The following is an 18,572-nucleotide window of genomic DNA, read 5'->3' as shown; positions in this document are numbered from 1 at the left end:
TGGTAGTGACGTAGGTGTGCATGTGCTGTGTGAGAGGGATAAACGTATATATAGGTTTGTGTGCTTTGTGAGAGGGATATACATATATATAGGTTTGTGTGCTTTGTGAGAGGGACATGCTGTATATAGGTTTGTGTGCTTTGTGAGAGGGATATGCTGTATATAGGTTTGTGTGCTGTATAGGTTTGTGTGCTTTGTGAGAGGGATATGCTGTATATTATAAGTTTGTGTGCTTTTTGAGAGGGATATATATATATATAGGTTTGTGTGCTTTGTGAGAGGGATATGTTGTATATATAGATGTGTGTGCTTTGTGAGAGGGATATGCTGTATATATAGGTTTGTGTGCTTTGTGAGAGGGGATTAGGGAACTCACACTGCCATCTGCACTCCTCGTCTTGGAGACACAGTCGCGCAGGGCCAACATTTGCTTGGCAACTACTTTTCCGTCCATCTCTGCTTCCATCAGCTTCCTGAGCAGTGCATCTTTGTCTTGTGACATACTATCCCATTCCAACCTGTGGGAACAATAGTGCCACATACCAACATTAAGGCGAGGCACCCCAGTTGAAAATGGTGATTTGGGCTGGATAGGAAAATTTTGATATTATCATATTATTTTGTCTCTATAACTACTGCAGTTTCATAAAACATATAAATCAATCAGCTTCCACTAGACATTTCTATAATATTCCCACAGAAATACTGTAGGAATCTCTCAGAATCTCAGACATCTGTTTGTATGAGAGAAACAAGATTCGTTTTTCTATTAGGGATGTGCATAACAGTTATTTTGATAGCCGGCTATCCAATGTCAGTAACCAGATGTTTTCTTCCTCTCTTTCACTTAACATGGTCTGCTGTGTGCAACATCTGCCCATTTTATATTTGAATTATCTCTCTCTCTCTCTCTCTCAACACGACAATACAAATCTATCTAATGTTACCAGACGACATCTGTACACAATGCTTGCTAATGCATGTTAGCTAACTACAGAAATACAGCATGCCTGCATGATGACTATAATGTACTCGTTATTAGTAGGAACACTTGTAAAACTGCCTGAAACTCATGTCCACAGTACAGTACAGAGATTGTGAAAATGATGACCCAGACACTCTCGCTTCCAAAACAAACGGCATGTGCAGCCAAGTAAACACTGTCTGTATGCCACAACGATGGGCTTTATAATTGTCCAAACTTATTTCACCACACAGCACAAACGCCCACTAGCTGACCGTCTTCAAGTCATTCAGTAGGTTTTGTGATCTGCACGGCCTCAGCCAGCTAATCACCCAACCCACACGTGTATGTGAGTCAACTCAGACTACCATTGACCTCATTCTGACCTCCGACAAGTCCAAGATCTCCAATAAAGGGGTTATAGCATGCGGGTTAAGTGATCATTATATGATATTCTGTACCCGCAAAAAGCTAAAATAAAAGGCTGGCTACCACAAAACAGTCACATCTAGAGACCTCAAAACCTACTCTAGTGAGGCCTTTAACCTTGAACTGGAGAGTCTGGACTGGTCAGATGAACTCAATGGTACACTGGTTGAAGAAACATGGCTTGGTTTCAAAACCGAATTTCGTAAAAGTCAGTCAAAGCTTACCAAAAGCACGAGCAGTGAACTCCAAGCCCACGTGACTGAACTCAAACTGGAAAGAAACAGACTAAGAAACGACGTAAACTCCATGATCAAAACTGCTAAAAAGAATTTCATCAATGACAAAACTGAGGAAAACAAAAACAAACCACGTGAACTTTGGAAATTACTCAATAATCAACTAGGCTGCAGTAAAAAACTTAAAACCAGATTCTCAAACATAAACATAAACACGGACAACATGCTCATCACAGACAAGCTGGATGTAGCCAATTACTTAAACATTTTCTTCACAAACATAGCCACAACACTGGTAAACAAACTACCCTCCGACTCAGGGCATTATGTGGTAGAACACATAGTAGCTTACTACAAAAACCTAGGGGTCCGCAAGGACGACTTCAAGCTGGAAATGGCATGAGGTACTCAAAAAACGGATCGCCCTCCAACCTAACAAGGCCACTGGCCATGACAACATCCCCTCCAAATTCCTGAGAGACTCAGCAGCCGCCATCACCCCAGTCATCACACACATAATAAACCTCTCCATAAAACAGGGACACGTCCCCAAGGACTTCAAAATTGCGAGTGACCCCTCTGCACAAAAAGGTCAGCAAATTAGACCCAGGCAACTACCGCCCTGTTTCTATTCTTACCTCCATCTCGAAAGTCATGGAAAAAATAGTCTACGAACAGGTCGAAAAGTACCTAGCGGAAAAAAATCTAATCTATGAATTCCAATCTGGCTTCAGAACATCCCACTCCACTGACACATGCCTTCTCTATTTGAACGACCACATCAAACAAGAGGTGGACGCGGGCAAATACTGCGGCATGGTCATGCTGGACCTACAAAAGGCCTTCGACACTGTCAATAACTCCATTCTGATTGACAAGCTAAAAGCAATTGGTTTTGATAGTCTATCAGTGAGCTGGATGCAATCCTACCTTGAGGGGAGGGAACAGATGGTGGAGGTAAACGGTACCCTATCCCCCCCCCCCTCACAGTGAGCTGTGGTGTTCCACAAGGAAGCATACTAGGGCCGCTACTGTTCCTAATTTATGCAAATTACATGTCGTCAGCTTGTGACTGCAACTTGTTCCTGTTTGCGGATGACTCAGCCCTGCTGGTCTCTGACAAGAACAAGTTACAGGTTGAAAAAACCCTCAGCTCGGAACTAGGCAAAATCTGCATATGGCTCGCTGATAACAAATTATCATTACACATGGGCAAAACAGAGTCCATTCTCTTCGGTTCAAATAACAAACTCAGCAAGACCGATGGCTTCTCAGTTACAGTGGGTGACAATATTGTCACAAGGAAAGATGAAATTACCTACCTGGGTTCCATCCTAGAGGCTAATCTTTCCTGTGACAAAATGGCATCCAATGTAATAAAAAAAGTCAACCAACGAACTCGATTCTTGTACCGGATCTCCTCTCTGGTAAACAAGAATACCCTGAAGACTCTGACAGGAGCACTCATTCAAGGGTACTACAACTATGCTTGCACCTCATGGTACCAAAGCACCTCAAAGGCGCTAAAAACAAAATTACAAACATCTCAAAACAAACTGGTCAGACTACTGCTTGACCTTACTCCTAGAACCCATCTCACCCCTGCCCACTTTGACAACCTAGGATGGCTTAGAGTAGACGACAGAGTACAGCAACTTGAAATGGGCCTGGTCTACAAGATACACTACACGACCAAGGTACCCATGTACATGTCAAAATACTTCCCAAAGGTCAGTGAATACCACGATCACAACACCAGAGGGAGCTCCACAAATCATGTTTAACTCAGATTCGGCTCAAACAAGGGACTAAACACGTTTCGCAATTATGCCACATCAATGTGGAACGCCCTACCTAAAGCTGTAAAGGAATGTGAATCACTACCCACTTTCAAAACCACTCTCAAAGAACACCTACGGGAGACTGCAATTCGAAACTGGCCCCTGTAAATGTCCTAACCCAACCCCCTCCAATGTACAGTAAATTACCTAGTATGGTTGTCAATATTCCAATGTACAGTTTTGTTTGTTTGTACAGTGCCCCCCCCCCCCAACCCCCTCCAATGTACAGTAAATTACCTAGTATGGTTGTCAATATTCCAATGTACAGTTTTGCTTGTACAGTTGTACAGTGTTTCCCCCCCCAACCCCTCCTACCCAACCCCACCCAACCTCCTCCAATGTACAGTTTTTACGTCAAATGTAAATACTCCCTTTTCTGGACTCTTTGTATCACAAACAGTACTGTATTTGCAAATCTGGTATGTCATACATGTATAGATGTAGCAGTACTGTCTATCTGTATGTCATGTTGTATGTCATATATGTCCTGATGAATTGAAAATGGGGGACCCTGATGTAAACAAGGAGGTATTCCAAAATGAATATTCCAATTGTCTGATCGCAATTTCCAGTATTGATGTCCATCAGGTCCCTGACATGAAATGGCACAAAATATGCATCAAGTGTGCTGGACGTGTTCCAAGTTTCTCGAATGAAGCGTTTCACTTCAAATTCTCCGCCCGGACCATATCAAATGTAACACGATACTGCCACCTAGCAGAATTCGGCCAGCATTGCACTCAGAATGAGTTTCAATGATAACACAGAGGTTTGTGAGTGTATAGAATATTAAAATAGAAGAAAATAGAAAAAATTCTAAAAACGAGTTAACTCGTGATTGACGCTGATTGAGTTCATCTTGACATTTACCCTGGTTACAACTACACTGCAAAAAAAATAATCTTATGAAGTGAAAATATCTTGTATTTGGTACAATAAGTCCAATATTGAGTAGAATTATCTTGAATTATCTTATCCCACTGGCAGATAATTTAGCAATTCTTTTCCTGATTATGTTTTTTTAATAAAACAAGATTAACATTTTCTTAAAACAAGATTAAATTGACAAATCAAGAAAGAATAAGCAAAATTATCTGCCAGTGGAATAAGATAATTCAAGATAATTCTACTCAATATTGGACTTATTGTACCAAATACAAGATATTTTCACTTGATAAGATAAAAAAAATTTGCAGTCTACAAATATGCAGCTACCTGGGCCTCCAGAGCACTAGTGTCAGCGGACACACCAAAAACATCTTAGCAAATGCACACGCACATGACTCCATGTGAATAACCTATCTCGAACAATTCTAAGGTAGTTTTAAATTATTTCTCCGGCAGTGTGCGCTAATATGGATTCCGGCGGCACGTGCGCATCATGCACAAATATGGATTTCGGCAGCGTGCGCACAACACCGCTGTTAATTTTTTTTTTCAGGGGAAACACAAACTAATTTGTTTTTAATGCATAGGTATATCAACTACAATATGAGGTTCACTCAGGCATTTCCAAGTTCTTACATAAACTGGTGCAAGCAAGCTGATCACCAGAGTCTCAGAGCAATGAACGTCCGTTATATTTCGTTCTGGCTTTGCGTTCTGCTCGCTATTGCTATTGCTCGTTCATACTCTAGTGTCTAACGTATACATTTTCCACATGCAATAAGCATGTGGCCACGCCCACTTCCGGTCACGTATATAACCGTGACCGTACTCATCCTCCTCGTTTCTTTCATTCGAAAGTGTTGCTCAGTCTGGAAATTTGTTTGTTTTGCTATCCGTTTTTTTCTTCTTGGGATGGCATCACCATCGGGATTAAAGAAGCCCTTTATGGGACTCCACCAGCACTTCCTCCTCTCGACCTCCACCGTCGGCGCGGGGGCTCCCTGAACACGCGATCATGGCGGGAGGGTGAGCCCCTGCGGCGTGCAGGGCCGAGTGCAAGCCGCCCGGAGGCCATGGAGCGCCCCTCACTCGTGAGGAGGACCTCCGGCCCCGGCGTCCCCATCAGTCTGGGCAGACCCCCGACCAGCCCGGGCGCGGTCTCTCTGATGGCAGACGATTTGCGGCGCAAACTCTCTGCTTCCGCTTGCTCCCGACGTTCAGCGGTGAGCGAGTGTGGCGGGTGGTCAGATGTGGAGGAACAGTACGCAGGACCGGATGCCTTCGGTTCTGCGGAAGGGCTGGTGCCAGAGGAGGACCCTTGCGCTCTCTTGCCGCCGCTGCCGATGGAGATGGAGGACTACATGGAGGACTGGCAGAGTCAGAGTTCAGTACCCCGACCCAACGACTAGATGCCTCGCTGGCAGAGTCGGGGTTCAGTACCCCAACCCCACGTGAAGGGAGTTTGGAGGAAGAGAGGCAGCAGGTACAGCTTCATGCTCTCTTCCCGTACAATGCATCTGTCAGCCCGAGGGCCCTGGAGGAAATACCGGTTTAATAGTGCGCCGGTTTGGGAGGGTCGGCTGTGTCAGAGACTCAGGACTCGTCCTGAACCCCCACCTACCAGTCAATGATTCGTTAGAACATGGAACTTGGGGGGCGGTTAGGTGGCCGAGCGGAGATTGCGTTCGTCACCAGCCCCGGAGCTGAGCTGGATTTGCCTGTTCGAATCCAGCTCACAGCTCCGGGGTTGTCACCAGCTTGGCTGGCCGTCTGCACTGATACAATTGGCTGTATCAGAGGGTGGGAGAAGCTGGCGGGGTGGGTCCGGGTCGTTGTAAACAGCGACTCCTACAGTTCGGTCGGGGCGCCTGCTAAGCGCGGATTGGACGTGAGGGGGATAGTGTGGTCCTCCCACACGCTACGCCCTCTCAATGAGAATCCGCGCTGCCAGGTGAAAAGAAGCGGTGATTGGCTGGACGTGTGTCGGAGGAAGCACGTGGTAGCCTCCACTCTCCCAGATGATCTGACTGTGGGGGGTAAGTGCGCAGCGACCAGGAAGGGACTGGGAATTGGCATACGACTAACATTGGGATGGGAGAAAATCGGAGGAAAATGGAGGGGGAAAAAAAAAAAAAAAAAAAAAAGAACATGGAACTTGGTAGCCCTCCCGGGGAGGTGGTGTCACAAGCAAACATCTGAGGCGGTCTCTATGCCACAGCCTCGTTGTCCTCACCAGGTCCGTTTGGTCTGGTCCTAGCCCTGTTCCTCTGGCGGTGCATGGGGCTGGGACCTCCTCCGCATCCCGCCGCTAAGGCCTCGCTGGCGGAGTCAGGGTTTAAAACCCAGACCCCACGATGCGCCTCGCTGGCAGTCAGGGTTCGAAACCCCGACCCCACGAGATGTGGAAGCGAACATATGCTTCGCGTATGAGGTAGGGTCTTTTTCCCACAGTCTACTCGCCTTCTGCATATTTTTGGGTGCTGCACCCTTTTTTTTCCGCACAGTCTGTTCTATCCCTCCGCCCCTCACTAGGACGGGTGTGAGGGCCCGGACCCTCGCCATTGTTCTGATGGTTGTAAAGGGGGCCTCAGCAGGTACATTTATCCGCTCCTTTTGTCCAATACCGAGCAGAACGCAAAGCCAGAACGAAATATAACGATGGTTATCCTATAACCCTAGTTATATGAGTTCTGGCAAGCGTTCTGCTTCACGCACTGAGGACCCCTGACTGTCTTTCGAATGAAGTTCAAGACTCGGGAGGATGAGTACGACCCCTCGTCACGGTTATATACGTGACCGGAAGTGGGCGTGGCCGGGTAGATAAGGTGCATGTGGAAAATTCGTTCAATGTATACGTTAGAGTTAGAGTATGAACGAGCTGTCCAATAGCGAGCAGAACGCTTGCCAGAACTCATAACTAGGGTTATAGGATAGGATAGGACTCCTCCTACCTTCCCGACTCCATTCACACGTCTGTTGTGTAATGGAGAAGTGCAACAGGCAACATGGGTAGGATATGAATGCATTCCGTCCTCTACCGTGCCAAATGATAGCCATTCATATGTAATCTTAAGTACACTTAAAAAGAAAACCGAGATGTTTACCAAACCTAAGTTGTACTTTAGTAAACATATTAAAAGTGTACTATTTTGTTAAGCAAAAGTAACATACATAACATGTATAATTTTAATAAGCTTTTTACACACCCAATACAACTTAAGTGGTTTCAATTCAGTACACAACTTTAGTATACTTTCTGAATACATAAAAAGTATACTAAAATATATATATATTTTGACTTGGGGTTCAAAAGGCCGAGCTGAATAATTTAATAATCATGATGGCATATGCCTTATTACTCTCTCTCTCTCTCCCTTGCCTGCTGTAGTCGCTGTCCTCCCGCATCTTCTCCATGGAGTGACGGAGACGCGTGTTCTCCTGCTCCGTCACCACCAGCTCCTTCGCTGCCTCGGCCAGCTCCTGCTCCTGCTCCGCTATGACCTTCTGGGAGGCGCTCAGGTGTTCCGCTATGACCCTCTGGGAGGCGCTCAGCTGTTGCTCTTTCTTACGCAGATCCACCTACACACGCACACAAGTTGTATCTAAAGCTGCACTGTAGAACACTGGCACCCTGTGGCCATAAGGGGTAACTGCACAGTGTTTAAACAAGAGAATAATAATAATAATAATAATAATAATAATAATAATAATAATAATAATAATAATAATAATAATAATAATAATAATAATAATAATAATAATAATAATAATAATAATAATAATACATTGGATCTATATAGTGCTTTTCACAGTGCTCAAATATGCTTTACAGAATAGGGATAAAAAGCAAAACAAACAACTATGGGTCAAAAGCAAGAGTGAAGGCATTTTTTAAGGATGGTAGGGTGTTGGCATTGTGGCTGTGGCTGGCATTCCAGAGGGAGGGGGCAGTTGCAGCAAAGGCCCTGTTGCCCCAGGTCAGAGAAAACAGCAACAACAAAAATACACCTGTTCCACCCCAGGTGAAAATCTGCATAAAATGTATACCTAGGTAAATGGAATATTGCTCCACTTCTACAAGGGCTATTTGCATATTATTGGTATCTAGGAACATCTATGGACCTCAATGAATGTATTCTCAGTGTCAGAAATATTGTGTCTATTACTAGGCTTGCTTAAATTGTGATGAAACAAAGGAAAATATGAATTATGATTTTTCTTTTCATCTTTGACAGTGAATAAAACCATGATAATAATGACCAAACTTAAAGAACTGCCACTGAGCTCATTCAGTACCCTCTTGAGATCATGTGTACAAAAGATCTAAGGAAATTAATAAAGGGAAGATGATCAAATTGAAGGTTCTGTATATACAGTACTGAATTCTCCCATCCGGACCAATGCAATTTGAAATATTATTATAGAATATAGAATATAGAATATATGCTTATACATTACCTTATTATAGCCAATTCGCACATTTATATATATATATACATATAGTATCTTTCAAATGGCCGAGTTCAATTTGGATATAGTATCACCAGGCTTGCATAATAACAGATACTGATATTTACTGTAATCGACTGTAATATTTTATTTCCCCCACAGTGTAACCATATTGAAACTAATTTCAGATCTAATTCTTCCTATATGTTAACAATAGTGTGGAGAAACTGACTGCGTTTCAATATTTGTCAAAAACGTTACCTTTTGTAGCTTATTATCGCGAATCATAACAATTATTGATATGATTCATTCAGAACGCCGAACTTTGAACCACCATAGTGGACCACAGGAAGTGTAGATTGGAGAAATTCCAACGCTGGCAGATAGATCGCGATGTCCTCTGCAAAATGGCCGCAAAAAGATTCCAATTCCCATGGTTCAACATTTCCATATCCGGTTCCGTGTCAAAAAAAACGTTTGCACATAAAAAACTTAAAATGATATAAATACACTTTTAACCTATTGCTAAACTATTGCCAACCTAACGTTTTACATTCTACATGTATTTGTGACATAGTAGTGATAATAATACTTGAAAACGGTTGATTTTAAAATCACAAATTTTTTTCTATCTTCATAAAAATATAATAATAATTTAATAAGGTCAAAAGGGGTCGGTACCGACCCTGTCGAGTGGAACAGGTTAACTCATTCGGGGCCAACAACGTATTAATACGTGTTTGCGTGCCAACCGCTTTTTGATGCTTTGATCGTCACCAACAGAATACGTTATGGACTAGCGTTACACACATACGCTCGGATCGCAATGAAGGCATGCTTTGATCAACGCAAGATTGATATCATATAGCCCTTACCTTGACTAGGATGTACCCCGAAAAGAATATTCCAATTATCTGATTGCGAGTCCCAGTATTGGTGTCGATCGTGTCGCCAACATAATCCGCCACACATCATCCATCTGGAGCATTTGACGCTCCTCAAGCCGATCGGGACAACCGCTCCCCTTGCCCGACATGGAAAAATCAGCCCAAGACACAATGTTTCAAAGGGTGCTCGATACCGCCGCCTGGTAGGATGCGGCCAGTATTGCACTTTTGAGATCTCAGACTCATTCCCTATGATAACACCAGGCTCGCTGGATGGATAATGAATGGAAATATCGAATAAAAGATATTAACGATGAAAACCCGACTTTTCTCTGGTTTGGCGCTCAAGCGTTGCCGAGTTAACCCGACTTTATTCGGGTATGGCGTCCATTGAGTTAAGGGCCAAATAATGTATATATACCTTTTTGGATCGTTTTTCCTTTTTTTTCAATTTTAATATTCTATTCAATGTCACGGACCTGTATGTTGCCGTTAACTCATTCTGCGCCAGTCACGAGAAAAGTCGGGTTAACTCACCAACCGCTCAGCGCCAATCACGAGAAAACTCGGGTTTTAATCGTTATTTCTTTTATTAGCTATATCCATTCATTTTTCATCCATCCAGCCTGATGTTATCATTGGGAATGGGTCTGAGCTCACAAAAGGGCAAATACCGCCGCCTACGCTCCATTATAAATGGTGTAGTTTCTGGCCCGATCTGAGCCGTGCGGGCGGGGTTTAAGTACTCCGGCAGGACTAGCGTTTACAAACGATACATCTGCGATGCTGCCCCCCCCCCCCCCCTCATATGCAATGCCGCACAACGTGGGACGGACCTCCACAAGCAGTATTTGGAATGGCGATCAGATAATTGGATTTTTTTTGCATTACCAGGGCTCGAGACTAACTTTTTACATTGGTTGCACCAGTGCACCTAACTTTTTCATTTAGGTGCACCAGCACATAATTTAAGTGCACCCAATATTTTTCACGCCTTTTGTGGCTGCAATAATACATTTTAAGCATTACCTTTACTGTTACCTTTTTTGTCAGTTCCCATACACATTAGTAAATTCTTAAGATGTTATGTAAATGATTGTAAACCTGAATAAGACGGGTACAAGCACCGCAAAATTTTTCTTTACAAAAAACGATCTATAGTTCTCTTCATTTTAATTCAATTACGAGCTTGTAGCTACTAAGTGAACTTGTGGTGTCGCTCAATGAGGAGTGGGAAAACAAGGTGGGTGGTAGATTTAAAAAACGACCAGCCAGGCAGATGACCCATCAGCGTCCGTCCTGCTCAAACACCTTATAACTACTACTATTGTCGTGTCCATAAATTCCCTGTCAGAATACTTTGGACACGACAATAGTAGTAGTTATAAGGTGTTTGAGCAGGACGGACGCTGATGTTGATACGATAGCCCCTTTAGCTGCACTAACGCTGTTGTTAGCTTACATGCTAACGTGAATGGGATCGACCATAGCATTGCGGCTAGGCTAGCTACCTAGTACCGCTAGTTGAATGGATAAACGTTATTTAACATTGCAGAATGTTATTACTTATTACTATTGTCGTGTCCATAAGTTCCCTGGCAGAATACTTGTGAGGACAAAGGTATACAAAGAGGAGAGAACCAGTTTAGATCGGGCATTGTTAGGTTTTGAGAACGGCGGCTATCGCGCTAACAGCTGTTCGATTTCAGCGTCCGTCCTCGTCCTTCTGCTACGCTCATAGCGAGGGGGGCGTACTAGCGTAGGTCAGCGGCCAATCAGAGCGCAAAACGGGAACCCGGAAACGCAGACACGTTGGAAAAAGGCTACACACGTACAGGCATCACCCAACCAACCTGTAGGAGTCGCTGTCCACAACGTCCAATCCCCACCCATCGACTTTCCACCCGCTACCTCTTCCAATTGAGATAGTATGACGACTGGCCCAAGCCGCAGGCAATGCTGACTCCGGGAGTCGAGACCGCAGCCTCTTGCATAAATATAAAATATAACACCACATTATGCAGTGAAGTATCAACATTCTCCCATCTCATTCTTTAAAATGCCCGTAATTTCAACTTTAAAATCAGGTATGGTAGTGACGTAGGTGTGCGTGTGCTTTGTGAGAGGGATATACTGTATACTATATAGGTTTGTGTGCTGTGTGAGAGGGATAAACGTATATAGGTTTGTGTGCTTTGTGAGAGGGATAAACATATATATAGGTTTGTGTGCTTTGTGAGAGAGAAATATATATATATATATATATATGTAGGTGTGTGTGTGTGCTTTGTGAGGGATATGCTGTATATATAGGTTTGTGTGCTTTGTGAGAGGGATATACGTATATAGGTTTGTGTGCTGTATAGGTTTGTGTGCTTTGTGAGAGGGATATGCTGTATATATAGGTTTGTGTGCTTTGTGAGAGGGATATACGTACAGTATATAGGTTTGTGTGCTGTATAGGTTTGTGTGCTTTGTGAGAGGGACATGCTGTATATAGGTTTGTGTGCTTTGTGAGAGGGATATGCTGTATATAGGTTTGTGTGCTTTGTGAGAGGGATATGCTGTATATAGGTTTGTGTGCTGTATAGGTTTGTGTGCTTTGTGAGAGGTATATGCTGTATGTTTGTGTGCTGTATAGGTTTGTGTGCTTTGTGAGAGGGATATGCTGTATATAGGTTTGTGTGCTTTGTGAGAGGGATATGCTGTATATATAGATGTGTGTGCTTTGTGAGAGGGATATGCTGTATATATAGGTTTGTGTGCTTTGTGAGAGGGGATTAGGGAACTCACACTGCCACCTGCACTCCTCGCCTTGGAGACAGAGTTGCGCAGGGCCGACATTTGCTTGGCAGCTGCTTTTCCGTCCATCTCTGCTTCCATCAGCTTCCTGAGCAGTGCATCTTTGTCTTGTGACATACTATTATCCCATTCCAACCTGTGGGAACAATAGTGCCACATACCAACATTAAGGCGAGGCACCCCAGTTGAAAATGGTGATTTGGGCTGGATAGGAAAATGTTGATATTATCATATTATTTTGTCTCTATAACTACTGCAGTTTCATAAAACCAATCAGCTTCCACTAGACATTTCTATAATATTCCCACAGAAATACTGTAGGAATCTCTCAGAATCTCAGACATCTCTGTTTGTATGAGAGAAACAAGATTCGTTTTTCTATTAGGGATGTGCATAAGTTATTTTGATAGCCGACTATCCAATGTCAGTAACCAGATGTTTTCTTCCTCTCTTTCACTTAACGTGGTCTGCTGTGCGCAACATCTGCCCATTTTATATTTGAATTATCGCTCTCTCTCAACACAATACAAATCTATCTAATGTTACCGGACGACATCTGTACACAATGCTTGCTAATGCATGTTAGCTAACTACTACAGAAATACAGCACGCCTGCATGATGACTATAATTTACTCGTTATTAGTAGCAACACTTGTAAAACTGCCTGAAACTCATGTCCACAGTACAGTACAGAGATTGTGAAAATGATGACCCAGACACACTCGCTTCCAAAACAAACGCCATGTGCAGCCAAGTAAACACTGTCTGTATGCCACAACGATGGGCTTTATAATTGTCCAAACTTATTTCACCACACAGCACAAACGCCCACTAGCTGTGGGGCTTAGAGTGATACTCGTCGTCAATCTTCCTTATTGATCATCAATGGGCCACGCTTTAAAAGATAGGCATTTTCACTGTGCGTCACGATGTTTGCAGAGCTATATCTATATCCTATATTATAGCTATGGAGACAATATGGCTCATTTGACAGTCACTATCTCTCATCCAACATGTACAAAAATGTTTTAATTTTTTCATGTATACGTTCGCGTGTTATCCCGTGGTGAATATTGTATAGTTTCAGAGTGATCCGAGCTAATTCCTGGGAGCTGAGTTATGGAGCGCTATGTGCATTTTGCGAAAGTCGTTGGCGTTGCTCGCCTGGACACGATATTATTTCCAAATCAAAAGGTATATAATAGGTATTATGTTTCATCATGAAGGCATCAAAGGGGGGGGGGTCGTTTTGTGATGCTCTGATCGTCAGCAATGGCATACGTTTTGAATACTACTGTACTACATACGTTGATCGTTGTGATCGATGTGAAATCATTGTAGGATCAAAGTAGGATTGATGTCATATAGTCCTTACCTTTGCTAGGAGGTATTCCAAAATGAATATTCCAATTGTCTGATCGCAATTTCCAGTATTGATGTCCATCAGGTCCCTGACATGAAATGGCACAAAATATGCATCAAGTGTGCTGGACGCGTTCCAAGTTTCTTGAATGAAGCGTTTCACTCGCCCGGGTCCAAATTCCCCGCCCGGACCATATAAAATTTAACAGTGTGAAATAAGGTTTCAAAGGGTAGGCGATACTGCCACCTAGCAGGATTCGGCCAGCATTGCACTCTCAAGGTCTCAGAATGAGTTTCAATGATAACACAGAGGTTCGTGAGTGTATAGAATATTAAAATCGAAAAAAAGAAGATAAATTCCAAAAAACGAGTTCACTCGTGATTGACGCTGATTGAGGTAATCTTGACATTTACACTGCAAATTTTTTTTATCTTATCAAGTGAAAATATCTTTTATTTGGTACAATAAGTCCAATATTGAGTAGAATTATCTTGAATTATCTTATCCCACTGGCAGATAATTTAGATTTTTTTTTCCTGATTATGTTTAATAAAAGAAGATTAACATTTTCTTAAAACAAGATTAAATTGACAATTCAAGAAAAAATAAGCAAAATTATCTGCTAGTGGAATAAGATAATTCAAGATAATTCTACTCAATATTGGACTTATTGTACCAAATACAAGATATCTTCACTTGATAAGATAACATTTTTTGCAGTGTACAAATATGCAGCTACCTGGGCCTCCAGAGCACTTCTAGTGTCAGCGGACACACCAAAAACATCTTAGCAAATTCACACGCACATGACTCCATGAACATGAATAACCTATCTCGAACAATTCTAAGGTCGTTTTAAGTTATTTCTCCGGCAGTGTGCGCTCGAAAGTGTTGCTCAGTCTGGAAATTTGTTTGTTTTGCTATCCGTTTTTTTCTTCTTGGGATGGCATCACCATCGGGATTAAAGAAGCCCTTTATGGGACTCCACCAGCGCTTCCTCCTCTCGACCTCCACCGTTCGCCGCGGGGGCTCCCTGAACACGCGATCATGGCGGGAGGGTGAGCCCCTGCGGCGTGCAGTGCCGAGTGCAAGCCGCCCGGAGGCCATGGAGCGCCCCTCACTCGTGAGGAGGACCTCCGGCCCCGGCGTCCCCATCAGTCTGGGCAGACCCCCGACCAGCCCGGGCGCGGTCTCTCTGATGGCGGATGATTTGCGGCGCAAACTCTCCGCTTCAGCTTGCTCCCGACGTTCAGCGGTGAGCGAGTGTGGCGGGTGGTCAGATGTGGAGGAACAGTACGCAGGACCGGATGCCTTCGGTTCTGCGGAAGGGCTGGTGCCAGAGGAGGACCCTTGCGCTCTCCTACCGCCGATGGAGATGGAGGACTATATGGAAGACTGGCAGAGTCAGAGTTCAGTACCCCGACCCAACGACGAGATGCCTCGCTGGCAGAGTCGGGGTTCAGTACCCCAACCCCATGAGAAGTGAGTTCGGAAGAAGAGAGGCAGCAGGTACAGCTTCATGCTCTTCCCCAGGCTAATGGTGGATTCCGTTGCCAGTACCTCTGCCGACGCCTGCGTCCGATGCCATGGTAGGCCACTTCTTTCGGGAGAGCCCAGAGGGGCAGACCGGACATGCTGTGCCCAGGTTTTCCCGCTATGGACGTCTACTTGACCCGGGGACAGGTGGTGCCCCGTATCACAGGCCTGATGCCCGCCTACCTGCCGTTTACGCAGGTGGAGGGTCTGGTCCGGGGCTTAAAGAGCGGCATGCCGCAGCTTGACAAACCGCTGGTAGCCGTCCTTTGCCTAGATATGATGTGGGTGCCAAAGAAGAAGCCGATGCTGAGGGGTAAGTCGGCCCGGCAGCTGGCGATGTGGCCTACATCGCCTCAACGCTGAACCTGGCTGCCGCGACCAACATTGCGCAGCTCTCTGCGTTCCAGTCAGGGTTGGTGGCGTGCGGGTAGTAGGGCTGGGTCCCGACCAGTGCGAGATCCTCGCCCCCGGCCTTGGGGGCGATCCTGCACCTCACCCAGCTACAAGCCATAGCTTCGGGGAAGCTGAGGGCGCTGGCCACCCGGACCCAGCGGCACTTGTGGCTGGAGCAGTCATTGGTGGAGGACCGAAGAAAGCTGCCCCTCATCCTGGCCCCCATCTCTGATGACAGCCTCTTCTGGTCCTCCATCAAGGAGGTGGCGGTGGCCTGCAGGGACATGGAAGAGCTAGGGTTGCTCCTTGGTCGTCATTTTTCAAAGCCGGAGACCAGGGAGCGGCCGAACTCACGGCGCCGCAAGTCCGCAACCAGCGCGTCCGGCAGCACCTCCCAGGGCACCAGCACATCCGGCAGCGCCTCCCAGGGCACCAGCGCATCCGGCAGCACCTCCCAGGCAAGAAGGCGCGCCGCACCCCAAGGGGATATAAAGACTTTTTTCTTTGGGTGTGTTATATCAAATTTGTGAAATTCTGAGGTGCGGGTAATGGGGCAATAGCCTGAAACAGGCGCTCTCATCACTAGGGGATCCCCTGTATGCACCAGCGTAATGACGTACGTACGTGGGCTTCCGCTCTGTCAGGTTGGACTGACGTCCCCAGCGTCAGAGCAGATATTAACATACCCTGCTCGTCGCAGAGTGGGGGTGGGTCCCTGCCATAACGACGACACAGGGTTCCAGTTTTTAATTGACACGAGGGGTATGCCCGTGAATTGGGGCCTGCGTAGTTCAGATCCCAACTCACACTGTCAAAAGAGGTCTCTGAGGAATAAACTAGCGTCTTCCCCCTCTCGAAGAGAGCGGAGGTAATGACGGGTGTTTTTTCCCAGGTTCTGTGTATAAATCCTGTGTCAAGGGCCCTTGCGGGGGACCGGTCTCCCTCCTTTTACCAGAATGGGGGGAGAGACAATGGGTTGGGGCTTGTCTTATTGAAATTCACCCAAAACCGTTCTCAGGTTTTACGAACCTAGCGCGGTTATCGGGCCGCGGCTACGACAGCCCCGGCCAATCAGAGACCTTTCTTTTTCTAACCGGGACAGTTACAGCCCATTGAATGGGCATAATGTAAAAGTCTGTTCCCTATCCCGATATCAGCGCCTGGTCCCGGGCGTCTCAAACTATCTGGTTTGAACTAGTTATCTTAGGGACCTGCGCGCCCTGGTCAGTCCGAGCAGCATAAAGGCGTTTATGTGGTCAGCCAGGAGGGAGTTCCTCTCTGCCAAGCAGCAGGCGAGCTCTGCTCGTGCAAGGTTTCTGTCAGCTTGAAGGCTCCCTACATTTCCAGGGTGAAATGACGGGGCAGATCGAGTGTCACAGGGGGGTTTCACACCCAGTAGTTGGGTGGGCCACCGTGGAGCTGTTTTTGCAGTCAGTCTCGGTGGCGCCCCATGTAGTTTTTTATCAAAACGTGTACCCCCCGGGGCGGCAGCGTTGGGGACCCAGGACTCGTTCAGTCCAGCCCGGTGTTCCGCCGGGTAACAGTCAAGCTCCGCTCGTACAATGTATCTGTCAGCCCGAGGGCCCTGGAGGAAATACTGGGGCGGACCTGATGTCACGGGGGCCCTTCCCCCCCCCCCCCCCCCCCGCTCAGCGGGTGGGCCATCGAGGTATTGTTTTTTTTAGCAGTCAGCCCCTCTAAGCGCCCCTGTATAGTTCATCCTCCAGGCACGGGTCAGCCTGGGTTAAAGGAGCAACCCTCTTTTGAGGAGTGGTTGTCTCCCCGGTATGCCAGTGATCGCACGACGTACCAGACGCCCCCCCCCCACACGCCTAGTGCGCCAGTTTGGGAGGGTCGGCTGTGTCAGAGACTCAGGACTCGTCCTGAACCCCCACCTACCAGTCAACGATTCGTTAGAACATGGAACTTGGTAGCCCTCCCGGGGAGGTGGTGTCACAAGCAAACGTCTGGGGCGGTCTCTATGCCACAGCCTCGTTGTCCTCACCAGGTCCGTTTGGTCGGGTCCTAGCCCTGTTCCTCTGGCGGTCCATGGGGCTGGGACCTCCTCCGCATCCCGCCGCTAAGGCCTAGCTGGCGGAGTCAGGGTTCAAAACCCAGACCCCACGAGGCGCCTCGCTGGCAGAATCTGGGTTCGAAACCCCGACCCCACGAGATGTGGAAGCGAACATATGCTTCGCGTATGAGGTAGGGTCTTTTTCCCACAGTCTACTCGCCTTCTCCATCTTTTTGGGTGGTGCACCCTTTTTTTCGCACAGTCTGTTCTATCCCTCCGCCCCTCACTAGGACGGGTGTGAGGCCCGGACCCTCCCCATTGTTCTGATGGTTGTAACGGGGACCTCAGCAGGTACATTTATCCGCTCCTTTTGTCCAATAGTGAGCAGAACGCAAAGCCAGAACTAAATATATAACGATGGTTATCCTATTAGGACAGAGAGACTTCGGCTCAGCTTCTTCCCCCAGGCCATCAGAGCATTGAACAATGAACTCTCCACACACAAGCACACATGAGCACACACACGACACACACACTGTACACGCTCACGGCGTGGCTCAGGGGTAGAGTGGGTCGTCCAATGATCGAAGGGTTGGTGGTTCGAATCCCGCTCAAGCCCATGTCCATCCCACTGCCGTTGTGTCCTTGGGCAAGACACTTAACCTACTTGCCTCGTATGAATGTGTATGCATGTGAATGAATGTTGGTGGTGGTCGGAGGGGCCGTAGGCGATGATTATTCGCCACGCTTCCGTGAGTCTGCCTCAGGG

General features: G+C 46.1%; 1 protein-coding gene across 1 annotated transcript in view; it reads right to left on the bottom strand.

Annotated features, from left to right (window-relative positions):
• Positions 1 to 18,572, bottom strand: part of odf2a (outer dense fiber of sperm tails 2a) — an 80,280-nt gene that overhangs the window by 45,743 nt on the left and 15,965 nt on the right. Inside the window, exons 6-8 of the mRNA XM_084324267.1 lie at positions 12,488 to 12,632; positions 7,738 to 7,937; positions 377 to 518 (exon numbers count right to left, since the gene is read on the bottom strand). Coding sequence (XP_084180393.1) covers positions 377 to 518; positions 7,738 to 7,937; positions 12,488 to 12,632 — 487 coding nt within the window. The remainder of the gene's footprint in view (positions 1 to 376; positions 519 to 7,737; positions 7,938 to 12,487; positions 12,633 to 18,572) is intronic.

Source organism: Notolepis coatsorum, assembly GCF_963971535.1.
Source record: "Notolepis coatsorum genome assembly, chromosome: 11".
In the NCBI taxonomy this organism is placed as follows: domain Eukaryota; kingdom Metazoa; phylum Chordata; class Actinopteri; order Aulopiformes; family Paralepididae; genus Notolepis; species Notolepis coatsorum.
This window is presented reverse-complemented; position numbering and strand designations above follow the sequence as displayed.